The sequence below is a fragment of the Panthera onca genome, chromosome C1 (assembly GCF_046562875.1).
Source record: "Panthera onca isolate mPanOnc1 chromosome C1, mPanOnc1 haplotype 2, whole genome shotgun sequence".
Classification (NCBI taxonomy): Eukaryota; Metazoa; Chordata; class Mammalia; order Carnivora; family Felidae; genus Panthera; species Panthera onca.
The window spans coordinates 99,987,979-100,003,598 of record NC_138346.1 but is presented as its reverse complement, the minus strand read 5'-3'; the positions used below and the strand labels follow the sequence as shown (position 1 = coordinate 100,003,598).

Below are 15,620 nucleotides of genomic sequence, written 5' to 3'. Positions count from 1 at the left end.
GTTGACTTACAGTATTATGTTGGTTTCAGATGCACAGCACAGTAATTCACCAGTTTCATACAAAAAATATAGAACACTTCATGAATTTGCATGCCATCTTTGTGCAGGGGCCCTACCAATCTTCTCTGTATTGTTCCAGTTTCAGTATATGTGCTGCTGAAGCAAGTATCTAAGTATAACTTTTTTAGATGGTGCCTCACTGCTGTGACGAAAGCCTCCTACTCCTTCGTATTGTGGCATGACCTACCATCTATCTCTATATCTCCATGGGTCATCATCCTAACCCTGGTACGTGCGTTGTAGAAATGTTGAACTACTTTTGGTTCTTTAAAATGCTGAAAAATGAAAATCACTTCTTTTCCCCCTTCTGTGACTCCTCCCTCAGATGGAAAGTTCCTTAAAGGTGTAAGATCTGTCGTATTGATCCATCTAGCCTAGTGATCGCTATAAAGTAAGTCTTGGATACCATTTACTATATGTGGTTGCGCACGTAATAAAGGATGATAAAGGGACTAGAAGGGAAATAGAACATTAAGCCTTTAAGACAATTCGTTATTCATGATAGAGATAAAAGTCTGAGAGGAAAAAGATGCTTTTGGAAGTTTATTCAATTTAGTTATCAAGCATGAGCTGATCTGCCTTCTCAGCATGGTAACGGGAAAACAGCCCACAATCTTTGATACGTAAAAATCACAGTTAAAAATAATAGCATGGGAGACAGAGTAGTACAGAAGCTGTGTTCTGTATCCCATAACTAAAAACCAAGGTAGGAAAACAGTCTTGTGAAAAAGTGGCTTACCTGCATAGTATAATTCACTCCAGCTTTTATTAGATGTTTGATTAATTCTGCTGAATGCTGGAAATGGACTTTTGCTGTAAGAAATTAAATTATATTATTCAATGCAAATACATTTGTTAGGATCAGAATGTTTTAAATCATTTTTTAAAAAGATTATGTTACCTCACATACATTGCACATCAACTCAAAAGCCAGTAAGATACGATGCTGATAAAACTTTGAGGTTTATGAAAAAAAAATACTAAACATTACAAAAAAATAGATTGACACAGGAGCTACTACTGAGGCTGTACTTATTGTAAAGGATGGTATTTAAATTTACTTTATCATCTGTTTATTTCTAATTGTTCAAATATGTTATATCATTACAACTATTTAACACACTGAATATCTATCTGTATGGTAATATAGCAAACCATCTTTCGGTTCCTCTCTGAGGATTACTGGGGCCCAGTCTCTGTCAGATACTGACATTTTGTTTTTTTTTAAATTGGAAAAAATTATTCCATGTTAGGAAATTAGACTCTACATCTCATTATTGAAGGACTCAGTATTTAATGGGGATCATACAGGTTTCTCCTGTTTCCTTCTGTCTTCCCTCTCTGCCTGAACCTGAGGTCCAAAACTGAAATACACGGCACAGTAGCTTGGGGCTGTGTAAATTGCCCTAACTAGCTCTGAAGACAGATGGATCACTCAAACCTCTTTGTACAGCACTTTGCTCAGATGCTGCCTGGCTATTTATTCCTATACTTTGTGCATCTTTAAATTTCTTTAAATAACTTTTAAGCTAACCTTTAGGTGTCTTTATCAAACTAGGTTGGACTTAAATAGTTTAATCTTCTTCATTGCTCTAATTCTATGATGCTGCTTAATCCTACTACATAGTAGACAATAAAAGATTCCAAAAGATCATTTAAATCTTTTTAAAATCTACCCAAGATCTTTTTCAACTTCTTCCTTTTGTACTTAGAGTATTACCATATTACTTCTTTTTTTTTTTAATATTACATTTATTGTCAAATTGGTTTCCATACAACACCCAGTGCTCATCCCAACAGGTGCCCTCCTCAATACCCATGACCCACCCTCCCTTCCCCCATCAACCCTCAGTTTTTAAGAGTCCCTTATGGTTTGGCTCCCTCCCTAACTTTTTTTTTCCTTCCCCTCCCCCATGGTCTTCTGTTAAGACCATGTTACTACTTTTTTTTTTTTTAATTTTTTTTAATGTTTATTTACTTTTGAAGGAGAGAGAGACAAAGTGTGAGTGGGGGAGGGGCAGAGAAAGAAGGAGACACATAATCCCAAGCAGGCTCCAGGCTCCAAGCTGTCAGCACAGAGCCTGATGAGGGGCTCGAACTCATGAACGGCGAGATCATGACCCGAGCCGAAGTCGGTCGCTCAACCGACTGAGCCACCCAGGCGCCCCATCATGTTACTTCTAAGTAAGTTTGAAAATCACCCTGTAAATGTAACAGTTATGAGAAATGCTGATGGGGGGGGGGGGGGGGACACAATGATTAAGGTAAAACGATCCCTAACAGAGCTCAGTTGTTTATTATCGAAAAAAAAGTTTGAAAAGGACTCTGTCATTTCACTGTATGGATTCAGCTGAGAAGATAAATGTACAAATATATCTTATAGTTAGATTTTTTTTGTTTAGTTTCTGGTGTGAATCCTGTTGGAATTTATCACTAGCCCCCATCCTAAAACAGGAGTATTAAGGGTCTGATTGTCTTTGTGAACTAATTTGTTGATAGTTTTTGGGGGTAATATTAATAATAGTACTATTACAATGCCATTGAGCACCTATAATCCACCAGGCCCTTATGAGGTGTATGTATGTGGTGGGTGTGTGTGTGTGTGTGTGTGTGTGCGCGCGCGCGCGTGCGCATGCACGCACAGGTGCTTTTCCTCTGAAGTGGCCAGTGCTGAACCTCTGCTAGCGTGTTATCAGTGGGGTGAAAACCCAGATCCATGACTGAGTCAGACAGGAAGAACATGATTTTAATAGCTGCAACACATTGACAGAGACATTTGGATAGCACTAATACATTCTAGGGTAATGACCAGATGTAAAATAATTTAACACCCAAGAGAACTTATTCTCACAACTGACGCTTCAGAGCACAATGAAAAGGAGCCTTCATGACAGATTCAAACCCCCTTTCTATGAATTAGTAGTTGTGTGATATTTGGCAGGTTAGATACATTCCATAATATTTACTTCCCCAATCAGTTAAGAGTAATAATACCTGTTATGCAACGTTTTTGTGAAAAAAGGACAGTGTAATCTTAAGAGCTTTTGGTATATTTTCTGACATATACTCAACACTTGATTTCTATTTTTTGTTGCCACTATTAATATACATGTAAGATCTTAATACCTTAGAGCAAGATTCTAATGTCTCAAAATGTTTATCCTCTTTTTCCTATATTTAACCCAACACAGGTATGAGGTCATCTAAGTATTTTTTAAAATTTTATAATTTTTGGAGATTTTCAGAAAAGTTGAAAAGACCATACAGAGAGTCCATGTATGTCCCTTACCCAAATCCCCCTATTGTTAACATCTCACATTATTATGGCCCATTTGTTACAATTAAGAAACATTTAGATATCATGACTCCTTAACCTCTTCTGATCAATGAGAAATCGTCAGACTTGTTTTTGATGACCTCGACAATTCTGAGGAGTACAGGTCAAATGTTTGGCAGAATATACCTCATTTGGGTTTGTCTAATGTTTTTCTTGTGGGTAGACTGAGGTAATGGGTTTTTGGGACAAGACCATAGAGAATGCCTTTCTCATGAACTGATGTCAAAGGTGCATACCATCAACGTTACTTGATCACCTGGCTGAGATGTTAACCTTGATCACCTGGCTGAGATGTTATTTATTGAGTTTCTCTATTGTAAAGTCACTCTTTTCCCTCTTTTCCCCCTTTTCCGTACAGTACTCTTTAGAAGCAAATCACTAAGTACAACCCATTCTTAAGGGGTAAGGGAGGAGAGTTAAAGCTTTGCTTCCTTGAGGGAGTGTACCTACATAAATTATTTGGAATTATACCTAAGGGTGATTTGTTTCTTCTTGTCCATTTACCTGTTTATTCAAATATACACATACTGTGTAAATTTACGTAGTGAATAATACATTATACGTGGTGTGTGTATTTGAAGTATACACTATATATACACACTATATACACATACGTTATATGCTGTAGACTGTGTATTTATATATATATACATATACATGTGTATATATATAAACACGTGTGTGTGTATATATATATGCATACACACACACACATACATACATCAGTATTGATCTACACTCTAATCATGTCCTGACATACTTTAAGTTAAGGTAAACAGCTTATATAGCCTTTGCTATAAGACCTTTTTAGGGATATTGTCTGTAAATTAGGGTAAAACTACAGAGTCGGGGCAGGGTAGGCCAACAAAATCAAGTTCAGGTGTTAGGAAATACTGATTCAAGGCTTTGACTCTGCTCATGAGCCACACAGCCTTTGTTAAATCAGTTTCCTCCTTGAAATTGATTTTTCTCATCTGTGAATGGAGCTATAAATACTCAGCATTCTGTTGTAAAGTATCACATAAAATAATAAATATATATATAAATTCTTTGAACCCTAAACACTTCAAAGAGAATATAAAATTATATTTATTACTAGTAATATCAATCACATCCATATCCAGTGTTTAAAGTGATGAAAAAAGGAGAAGTGATATAAAAGGGCTCTTTAGAAAGTTTTTTGTGTTAACTTTAAATGAGTGATCTCATCAGAATTTTATCTCAGTGCTGGCATCTTTTTGCTATCCTGTTGTTTTCTCGGCTAGTTTCCATTTGAAGTGTGCTGAGTAACGCCACAGTGGCAGTCACCAGCCATATGTGGTTATTAAATTTTTAATTAATTAGAATTAAACAATTTAAAATTCAGTTCCTGATCATATTAAACACATTTCAAGTGTTCAAGAGCCATATGTGGCTGGTGGCTGTAGTGTTCCACAGCACAAGTACAGAACATTCCCATCATCCCAGAAAGTTTTATTGGATGGTGTTGTCATTGAGACTCACAACTTCCTTTCTTCTTGGTCTTGACTTCCTTCTTCCTACTCCCTATCACAAATTGACTTCTTTGTGCCGCTATCCTCTGCTATCACCTTCAGAAAGTTTACAGGGTCCTTTGTAAGTAAGTTCATAGATGTACCCCTTTGTTCAAGGTCAGACCCCATCAAGCAGTAGCAGCAAATACGATACTTACTGTCAGCAGTCCCGTGAATTATTAATATATTTTCTTCTTTTAAGCCATGAATATTATGGAGGACACTGGATGCCTATAAGGAAAGCACAAATATCTCTATATAGATCTACTTATATTTGTAATTTGACTGAATTTTTAGAACAAGTATACTCTTTCTAGATTATTTTAAATTTTGTTACCTGGTATGTGCTTTCTTCCCTAGATGGCATACCAAGATATCTTTCAGAGAATGCTGAGGCTGTGACCCAAGAAAACAGAAATTTTAGAATTTAAAAATCATTTGACTAGCTTATTTCATTATTTGATTTCTACATTTCACATGCTCCAGTAAAATTGATTGAATCAGTGAGGTGATAAACAGCTGAAAACATCTCTGATAGCACACAATAAGTGAGGTCAACTGAGCTCTTCTGCATTGGGATTTTCTTTTTTTTTTTTTTTTACAAATCAGTACATTAGGTCAATTTGTGGGAAGTACTCACCATACAACTTCAAGTCTGTGATGGGTGCAATCACTGATCCACATTTAAAAAGCTTTTCATCTGATTTTAAGATCATTGATGCAATATAGCCTCCATACCCCTGGCAAAATTAAAAAATAACAATAATAATAATAATAATAATAATAATGCATGTGGTGTGTGTGTGTGTGTGCGCGCGCGCATCAATTATCCCTGGAGATAATTTTAGCTTTTGATCACTATTTGGTAATATGCATAACAGAATGTCTTCTGATGTCTCAGACTTGAGGAAAAAATACACTAAGATACACTTTGTCCAGCTGAAAAATTGGAAAATAATTTAAATTTTTAACAAGCTATTTTAATAACTTTAGGGAAAATATAAAATTAATTATATATCACCAGTGTCCAATGTTTGCTCTCTCATCTCATGTAGTATATTTGGGAACAACTCCAAACCATTCAAAGCTAGGGAAATATAGCCCTTATTAACTCACACATCATTTTCAGCAAATTACATATGTATATTTAGTGAAATATTTAAAAATGATGGTTATGTAGAAATAGGAAATAAGAATTAAATATTTATAATCTATTTTCACAAATACAGATTCTGCTTTCAGTCCCACACAATTCACTATTTGAATGAAATGAGATTGATAAATAATATTACTAGTTACATGAGTTGGATTATTTTTCAAATTTAATTTTTAAATGTCCTCCTGCAAAGCTTTTGAACTAATTTAAATTCTTTTTTTATTTTTTTATTAAAAAATTTTTTAACGCTTATTTATTTTTGAGACAGAGAGAGACAGAGCATGAACGGGGGAGGGTCAGAGAGAGGGAGACACAGAACCTGAAACAGGCTCCAGGCTCTGAGCTGTCAGCACAGAACCCAACGCAGGGCTTGAACTTACGGACCGCGAGATCATGACCTGAGCCGAGGTTGGCCGCTTAACTGACTGAGCCACTCAGGCACCCTGAACTAATTTAAATTCTTAAAAAAAAAATCAAGATGTCCAGTTTTCTTTTGTAGTCCATGATTTGTCCAGGAAAATTCCAGAAGAGATTTTAACAATTTAATAGATTTGGGCTAAGGGAATGACCTACTGAGTTATATATTCATTTTATAAATTAATTTTTAGCTGTACTCTGAGCAGTGTTCTTCATCTTGCTAGATATCAGAGTATCCTGGGAGATACAAAAACAATGAATACCCAGGCCTTAGCCTCAGAAATTCTGATGTAATTTGTTCATGATGAGGTCTACTTTAAAGATTACCAGATGATATTAGTGTTGTCCTATGCAATAGTAATCTGTCTTCACTAAATTCTTGAGATGCGAAATACAGAATCTCATTTATGCTTATTTGGACTATTATTTAAAAATTGGGATGATTTTTAAATAATTGACATCAAAGTCCTAAATGCAGTCAGAGATTACCGAAGTATCTGAGAGAACAAAGAGTAGCAGAATATGCCACCCCAAAATACACCACTTTGCCTATTGATTATTTTGAGCTGCAGGCACTTGGAGAATAAGAAATGACAGGGAAAGCCTTTCTCTGAACTCCCGCTATCTGCCTAAAGACAGATCCTCCAGAAAGAACTCAATTGTCATAGATCCCCTTCCTGGGAGTGTCATCAACTAAGGAAGATTGACTCGTCACTAGAAGTCCACAACACACCTGGAGAGATTGTCACAAAGTATCACATTTCCTATCTGTTCTTCTAAGGTCCCATTCATCTTTGCTAATAATCAGTCTCCTAAAAGGCCTATATCCCACTCCCCTTTCTCTATTAAGATGGTATGTAAGCCTGAATTCTAAACTCACCTGAGAGAGTTACTCACTTTACCTGGGTATGTCCCATGTATACATGCGTGAGGTGTACATGTCAATCAACTTCTGTTGTTTTTCTCTTGTGGATCTGTCTTTTATTACAGGGGTCTCAGACAAGAGTTCAGAAGGGTAGAGGGAAAATGATTTTTCATCCTTTGCACATGTCTGTTTTGTCCTAGATTAGTTGGCTAGTACCCAGAAGCTTGAGCAAAGCTTCTCCAACAATTGGGAACTGAGGGATGTAAAATTATCCTTTATAGACATAAGCCATCACAGAGTGCCTTTACTTATTGTTTTTGTAAGATATAAAAATATCCTTAGGTCAGCAAAATTCAGAAGTAGTAGGCTTAAGAGTGTTAACACATATAAAGAAAGAAGTGGAAAGGAAGAACAGTTTCCCTCAATCCTCTGAATTCATTGCTGATGCCTTGTAATAAAAGATTATCAAGAGAAAAAACAATTGGGGGGGGGGGTGCCTGTGTGGCTCAGTTGAATGTCCAACTTTTGATTTCGGCTCAGGTCATGATCTCACAGTCGTGGAATTGAACTGGGCATATTGCTTGGGATTCTCTCTCTCTCTTCTTCTGCCTCTTGTGTGACCTCTTTCCCTCTCTCTCTCTCTCAAAAAAAAAAAAAAAAAAAAAGGAAAAAAAGAGAAAAAATGTTTATTAACATGCATACCTCATGTACACATGGGAGATACCCAGTGAAACTGAATAACTCCTTAAAAATGGCCCAAGCCACCACCTTAAATACCATAGTTAGCCAAAGACAAAAGAAAGATGTTGAGCGTGGGGTGCCTGGGTGGCTCAGTCAGTTAAGCACTGGACTTTTGATTTTGGCTCAGGTCATGATCTCATGGTTCGGTTCCTGAGATTGAGCCCCACATCAGGCTCTGGACTGACAGCACCGAGCTTGCCTGGCATTCTCTCTTTGTTTCTCTCCCTCTCCCTCTCCCTCCCTCCCTCCCTCCCTCCCTCCCTCCCTCCCTCCCTCCCTTCTCTCTCTCTCTCTCTCTCTCTCTCTCTCATCACCCCCCCCCCCCACACTCATACACATTTTCTCACTCTCTTTTAAAATAAGCATTAAAAAAGAAAAAGATAGATGTTGGAGGGAGCTGTTATGGGAGGTTACCAGGAAAAGAACTATAAACAAGGATAAGGTTGGTTAGGCAGATTTAAGTCTGATTTGCAGTCAGTGCCTTCTGTTAATAAGGGTTTCTTTATGATTTAGAGTCAATCTTTTCATCCTGGTTCAGGGAGGGAGACACAAACGGAGATTTCCTTTATACATGTAAATGTCTCTTACAAAAGAGTAACTTCTGTTTCCAAAGCTTCTCCTGTGTCTGCTGTTTTTTAAAAGAATCAGCTCAAAATAATCCTTATGCCAAAGAGGCATTTTCTGGGATGGCATATTCTCCCCTTCAGAAATATGCAGGGATGGGATGAGTTCTGCAAAGCAAGTAAGTAAGTAACTATTATAGAGCAAAAGTGTAGAAAACCCCTAAAAGTTCTGTCCTTAAAGGGAGCTTTTCCAGCATATTGTTCCTTGTTCTTGATCAGGGAGGTAAGACCAAGATGTTGCAACCCAAGAGGTTTCAAGTATGTCCCATGGGGCAACACTGTTTCCACAGTGAAAAATGTATCTCAGTTGATGCACACCTCTGTTGATAACTTTTCTGGTTCTAGTTCCACAATGGAATTACAGCAGACTTTCAATTGATAATAATTTGGTTGTTTATATAACCTGACTACTTTGAGAGAATGGGTGAATATTCCAATCCACAGAACAGCTATACATCACAATTTACTAATATAAATTAATAAATTGGTATTATGCTTTTTGTTTGTTTGTTTTTTACTCCCATTTCACATAAATCTCAGTCTGATTCTCTCCAGGAATTAAATCGAATGGTGTCTTCCAGAGAAGGGGCAGATTCCAGAACAATGCCTTTCAATTCGAAAGTTCATTCAAATCACTTGGAGATCTTGTTAAAATGCCTATTCTAATTCAGTAGATTCCAGGGGATGCCTAGGCTGTTGCTCCACATTTTCAATAACAAGTTCTTACAATATAATAATATAATGAATATCCCTGCCCAAACATCTCCCTAGCTTCAATCAGCATTCCCTACACCAGTGGAGATTTAAACATATATAGCAATGTTCTCGAAAACAGTTCAATCTGTGGAGAATGGGCTGTAGGGTTTTCCGTGTGATTCTAAAGTGAAACCAGGGCTGTAAATCATTGTTGCTGCCCAAAGAGTTACATTTTACCACTTTTTACATGAAAATTTGAGATTAATGAAGCTAAATACTCTTTGAGACTTAATGATAGTGAAAGCTGTTAAATAAAATTCTCTCTATAGCATTCAAAAACCTAACCACAAAATACTGCTTTAATTTAATTTATTTCAACAAAATAACTTCTATTTTTAAAAGAAAAATAAACACTGGGAGGCGTTAGAATAAATTAAATTTTAATTGCTCACCTTCCTCTCTGCCATTTTATATTTATTCACTGAATGCAAGAATAGATCATGAAAGGGTTCTGAAAAAATACATTCTGGAATAGGGTGGAAATCAGATATAAGTTCTAGCTGGATACAGTATTATAACTTTAATTATCAGAAGATAATTATCAGGAAGATGCCAGAAAATGTGGGTCATCATATTGATTTAATCAAATAGGGGGTGTTTTTTATTTGCTATAGATCAAAAGTAGTTAATACTTAGGCTGTTCTGTTCAGTTGTGCTGTCTGTCATTTCATTGGTTTCTCAGTGATCGTATTTTTCCATTCGTTGTTATGTCCTTTCCATTTGCAAAGCATTTTAGCATTAGAATCTATCTTTTATAAGTTGTTGTCTGGTGAATTTAAAGTATGGAAATGTTTCCTGAGATTTTTTTTATCTTAAAAAAGATATACCCATAGTAGAAGAAACTGAATCTAATAGGTAGATGGACTTAGAGGAGCAGGCAGTAGAGTCTGTAATACCATTTTACTGAGCTAACATTTTCATGTGCCTTGTGTTTTAAGGTAATCATTGAGTTTTTTGAGTATTCCCGAGAGAGTTCATGAATAGTCAAAAAGATATACTGATAGAATTAAAAAAAAAGATATTTCCTGGGGCGCCTGGATGGCTCAGTCAGTTAAGCATCTGACTTCAGCCCAGGTCATGATCTCAGGACTCTTGGGTTTGACCCCTGCATCAAGCTCTGGGCTGATAGCTCAGAGCCTGGAGCCTGCTTAGGATTCGGTATGTGTGTGTGTGTGTGTGTGTGTGTGTGTGTGTGTGTGTGTGTCTCTCTCTCTCTCTCTCTCTTTCTCTCGCTCTCTGCCCCACCCCCACATGTGCTTGCTCCTTGCTCTCTCAAAAATAAAGAATAAAAAAATTAACAACAAAAAAGATATTTCCTATCCTCAGATTCGTGATTCTTTGTAAACCACATATCACTTATAGTACACAATGAATTAATTTGAAATAAAAATACTGCACGTTAGGAGTAACAGTTTATTGCAGTTTTATTTTGCATTAAATCTTTATTTGTTTAATGTGATCACAAATTTTATCACAATTCTTACAATTCTGCCTTGATTGTTTCCTTCATATTCTATATATTAAAAGCTTCAACCTTTTAGAAGTGACTCCATGTTAGTAACAAGACCTATCCCAATGGAGAATATTTTATAGTTTTAAATAATTACCTCCCTAAGTAAAGTTTTAACAAGTTTCCATATTCCTATGTTTATACTTTTTTTTTTCTTTCTTTATATATATATTTTTTTCGTTCCTGGATATCTGTGTTTCTTGCGTCCTCAAATTTCCCTGACTTAGATCAAACATGATTTCCTAGTGAAATCTTTCCTGTCTTATGAATGAAAATTGCTACCTTATCTTTATCTTGGGCCACCTATCTGCCTCTCTGCTTTATTTTTCTGAATTGTCCTATCATTAACTGACATTTCATATATTGTACTAAGTAAGTTGTCTTTTATTTATCTTTACTCACCGAACTAGAAATTCAAGAAAACTTGTTTGTTTTTGTGACTGCTGTATGTCCAGCACATTCAGACATACTAGGCACATAGTACACACTTGATAAATGTTTATGGAATGAATTAATTTTATTCCCCATTGATGTAGCCTGGTAATCATAGCAATATCCATTCTATGTATCATGTTTATAGGTTTTGAATTTTGCCATCCATTTTCAATTCATTTAGTTAGTCTTTTCCTTTTTTTTTTTTAACATATAAGCGAGAAATTTTTTTCTAGAAGTTTTCTTACCATTAACATTTAGATATGATTTCTTGATAGAATGAACATTAAAATTATGACACATTATGTAAGGTTAGGTTAGGTTCTGGGGATAGCCACCTGTTGGCACTGGTGGGAAAAACCTGAGGGACTAATGCAAAGGGATTTTATGACTCAAATGAAAGGAAGACTGCTGAAAGTTAATAAGCTAGACATTCAACTCAATAATTTAAGAACAAAATAGATTTAAAAAGTAGAAGAAAGAAAATAATGATGGTAAGGGCAGAAATTAGGGAAATCAAAAACAAAGATGAGAACAGCTAAGCCAAAATACGGTTCATTAAAAAAGGAGGTGGGATGGGGGATGGAAGGGAGTCAAGCAGGGAGAAAAGAGCAAGTAAGAGAGACTGTGCATGAAACCTAAGACAAGCAAAGGCAGAAAGGCACTAATAAACCAAACTGGGAGTCAAATGAGACCTTATCACCACAGTGAAATGATTAAATGTATAGTAAGACAATATATACTATGCTTTAAAAATAGTCTTTAAATATATATGAAATGGAAACAATTATTTTAAAAGTACTAAAACTGACTTCGGAAGAAATGGAAAAATCTTGATAGTCTTGATTAAATCAATGTAAATATTAATTAAAAATTTCCAACAGAGAAAGAAACAGCCCCAGGTACATTTACAATCTAATTCCAGAAAACCAAGATGATTAGTCCCCAGCCAATTTTATGAGTTTAGGATTATTTTATTTGATATGGAAACAAAACAAGTACATTCCAAGAAAAAAAAATTACAAGACTTAGGAGTCTTGAAGCTAACAATGTTCCTTTGTATGCTCAGAAAGCCACCTTCTAAATTATAATTCAGTCACAGATAAGCATATTTGGTTAATTGGAAATGGAACATTTTTTTCCATTTAAAATCTAATTATATTTCTTTGTTTATATCCTATGTCAGTCTTTCATATATTTAGACTGTCAATTACCCTGAGGTTCATCAGCCCCCTAATAAAATGATAAATATGGGATTTTGAACTTCTAAATCTGAGGCCTAGAGCTTTATTTCTTCCTGTTTATAGACTAGCACTCAGCTTTCTAGTTAATATGAAGGACTTTCTAAGGTCTGTGCCAAGACGTCATTTTGGTTTTGTCACTTTTCATTCCTTTATATGAGCCTTAATTATAGTCAATTATTTTATTTCATGTTCTTTGAACATTTACATGAGAGCCTTTTCCTTGTCCTCTACTTGCTGAATGACTTTCACTATCCAATTTATGTTAGACTTTTTCTATAAGGCATTTTACAACCTTTTGAATCTAAATTTCCATAATAATGAATGTGTGTGTAGCTTATTTGATCTTTTATACTTATGTATGTGTATAGTAAGTAGAGCCTTGAAATACATAAGAACTAAGTCCTTTGTAAATTATTACATATCTCAGGACCATTAAAGAGTAAAATGTTGTCAATTTTATGCGCTGTGTATGTGGTAACAAACACCTAATACGGTATTACCAACTTAACCACTTTTAGGTGCACAGTTCAGTAGTATGTAGTGTATTGTGTCTTGTCTAGTGTCTGTATTGTGAAACAAATCTCTACAACTTTTTCATTTTCCAAATCTGAGATCCCATTACCTATTAAGCAACAAACTTTATTTTTCCCCCTCCACCTAGCCCTTGGTAATCACCATTCCACTCTCTGTCTTCATGAAATTGACTACTCTAGATATTTTATGTAAGTGGGACCACGCAGTATTTGTCACTCTATGACTGGTTCACTTCACTGAGCACAGTGTCCTCAAGGTTCATCCATGCTCTCGCATGTGATAAGTCTTCACTGTGTGCACTTGTTAATTTGTTGAGAGTTTCCATGTCTTTGGAATGATCACTTTCTTAGACATTTCCATTATTTTGCTAATATCTTTCTTAGTAATGATGGGGGGGGGGTCGCCTGGGTGACTCAGTTCGTTAAGCACCCAACTTTGGCTGAGGTAATGAATTCACGGGTTCTTGCTTTTCCAGCCCCGCATTGACCTCTGTGCTGACAGCATGGAGTGTGGAGCCTGATTCAGATTCTGTGTCACCCTCGCTCTCTGCCCCTCCCCCACTCATGCTCTGTCTCTCTCTCTCTCAAAAATAAAATCAATATTAAATAAGGTATAGGGGTAGGTTTTCATTTATTTATTTGTACTTGTGTCAGAGAAGCATTGTCCCTGTCAATCTCCTGAATATTGTGAAGAGCAAGAATACAATAAAGCAAAGACATGGTACACTGCAGGTATCTGAAGTCAGGGGAGAGTGGTGGTGGTTTGGGCTGATTTACAATTTATTCATTTGTTAAATAGCTTTCCATATACCTATTTGTCAGTGAATACCACAAAAATTTACCCCCGGTAAAACTGTCGGTTATTCTGGTCCTGTATCTCTGAGTTCACTTATGGATAGTAAAACTTGTTTTATATTTAAATCCATGAACACCAATAATTTTCTTTGTCTCCAAACTAAAATAGTACTAGACCTCCTTCCTTTCATTTTAGTACCTGTATAGTATCTAGCCTAGTGATATGCATAAACTAGGTGCTCAGTGAGTATCTATGTGGAGTCTCTATCCACACTGTGAAAATGATATTGGACCTGACGTAAAATTACTGCAATGAGAAGTAAACGCAGAAAACACCACAGACCTAATTATGAATATTGGTCCTCTTTCAGTTTCTGAGCCATGTAAGTCATCCCTAAGGCTGTGGTACTTGATCCTTCTATAGAGAACACCCTGCCTCAAGAGATTGGTACAGTTGGCTCCCTTTTGTTATTCAGGTATCAGCCTAAATATCACTTAATCCAAGGGGCCTTACTTGACCCCTTAATCTAAGAACATTAGCCCTTTCTAGAGTTAACTTGTGTCCACTTTTTTTGTTTTTTGGTTTCCTTGTAAGACTTCATGCTATATGAAACCATGTTTTGCATTTATGTGTTTATCAAGTTCTTCTTTCTAGAAGATATGCTTTACGAAAACAGATTTTATTGTTGTTGTTTAGTTGCTGCTCTACTTATAATACCAGCACCAATTGGATTATAGATAATTGCTGGATTAACAAATGACTGAATGTATATAGTATTAATTATAATATTACATTTTAAAGAATGGTACAGAGAGATTATAGTAAAATGGGGAAATTATATATGCACACATACAAACACATGTATATACCTATATGTATAATACACATATGTAAATCTGTGTGCTTATATACGTATGCATAACATTTCTATTTACCTTTCCAAAAATGCTTAATCTTTTGGAATCAACGTATGGCTGTTTCAGTAGAAATCTGCAATGAGGAAAAAAAAAAACGTTATATTCTCTTGAGTTAAACACACATGGGAATTCATTTTTGGCACCCACACACATGCAAATGTACACACAAAACCCAGAAGTCAAACCAGAAATACTTTAGTGGTTGGAGCTTTATCTTGCTACTCTAAGTGATGGTCCAGTTGTTTGGACATCACCTGGTAGGAAGATACAAATGCCGAATTGGGGACCCCATTTCAGGCCTACAGATCTACATTTTGACAATATCCCAGCCAGTTTCTGTGTCCTGGTTTAAAGAACCTACTAGTTTTCTAGGTCACTCCTGCCAGCGGGGGAATGGTGTCTGTGAAAGTTCAAGATTATAGTTAACTGGGAAATAATAGACTTTGTAGGTTATTGTAAATAAATACTAGAGTGGTTTAATTAAGGTTGCTCCAATTTTTATAAATCTAAAGTGAATTTTAATTCCAAGGAGGTGGAAGTTCGATAATTGTTTTATTACCTGTGATGAGTGAAAAGTACTTGAAGAAATGAATGCAAGTCTATATGACTAACTTAGAAAATTGTCTATTCACTAAAGTACAGATTGCTGTACTAAAGTGCATGATTCAGAGGTAATGTATCATATACCTAGCTTCTGCATT

General features: G+C 35.8%; 1 protein-coding gene and 1 non-coding gene across 4 annotated transcripts in view; both read right to left on the bottom strand.

The window, feature by feature from the left end:
- DPP10 (dipeptidyl peptidase like 10) overlaps positions 1-15,620 on the bottom strand; it is a 1,350,210-nt gene that overhangs the window by 3,137 nt on the left and 1,331,453 nt on the right. For all 3 annotated transcript variants that reach the window (XM_078451370.2, XM_078451369.2, XM_078451371.2), the window contains exons 21-25: positions 14,938-14,992; positions 5,570-5,669; positions 5,267-5,325; positions 5,088-5,160; positions 800-873 (exon numbers count right to left, since the gene is read on the bottom strand). In XM_078451370.2, the coding sequence (XP_078307496.1) occupies positions 800-873; positions 5,088-5,160; positions 5,267-5,325; positions 5,570-5,669; positions 14,938-14,992 (361 nt within the window). The remainder of the gene's footprint in view (positions 1-799; positions 874-5,087; positions 5,161-5,266; positions 5,326-5,569; positions 5,670-14,937; positions 14,993-15,620) is intronic.
- Positions 63-165, bottom strand: LOC132673980 (U6 spliceosomal RNA). The gene has a single exon (XR_009608310.1). It is a non-coding gene; the product is annotated as a U6 spliceosomal RNA (small nuclear RNA).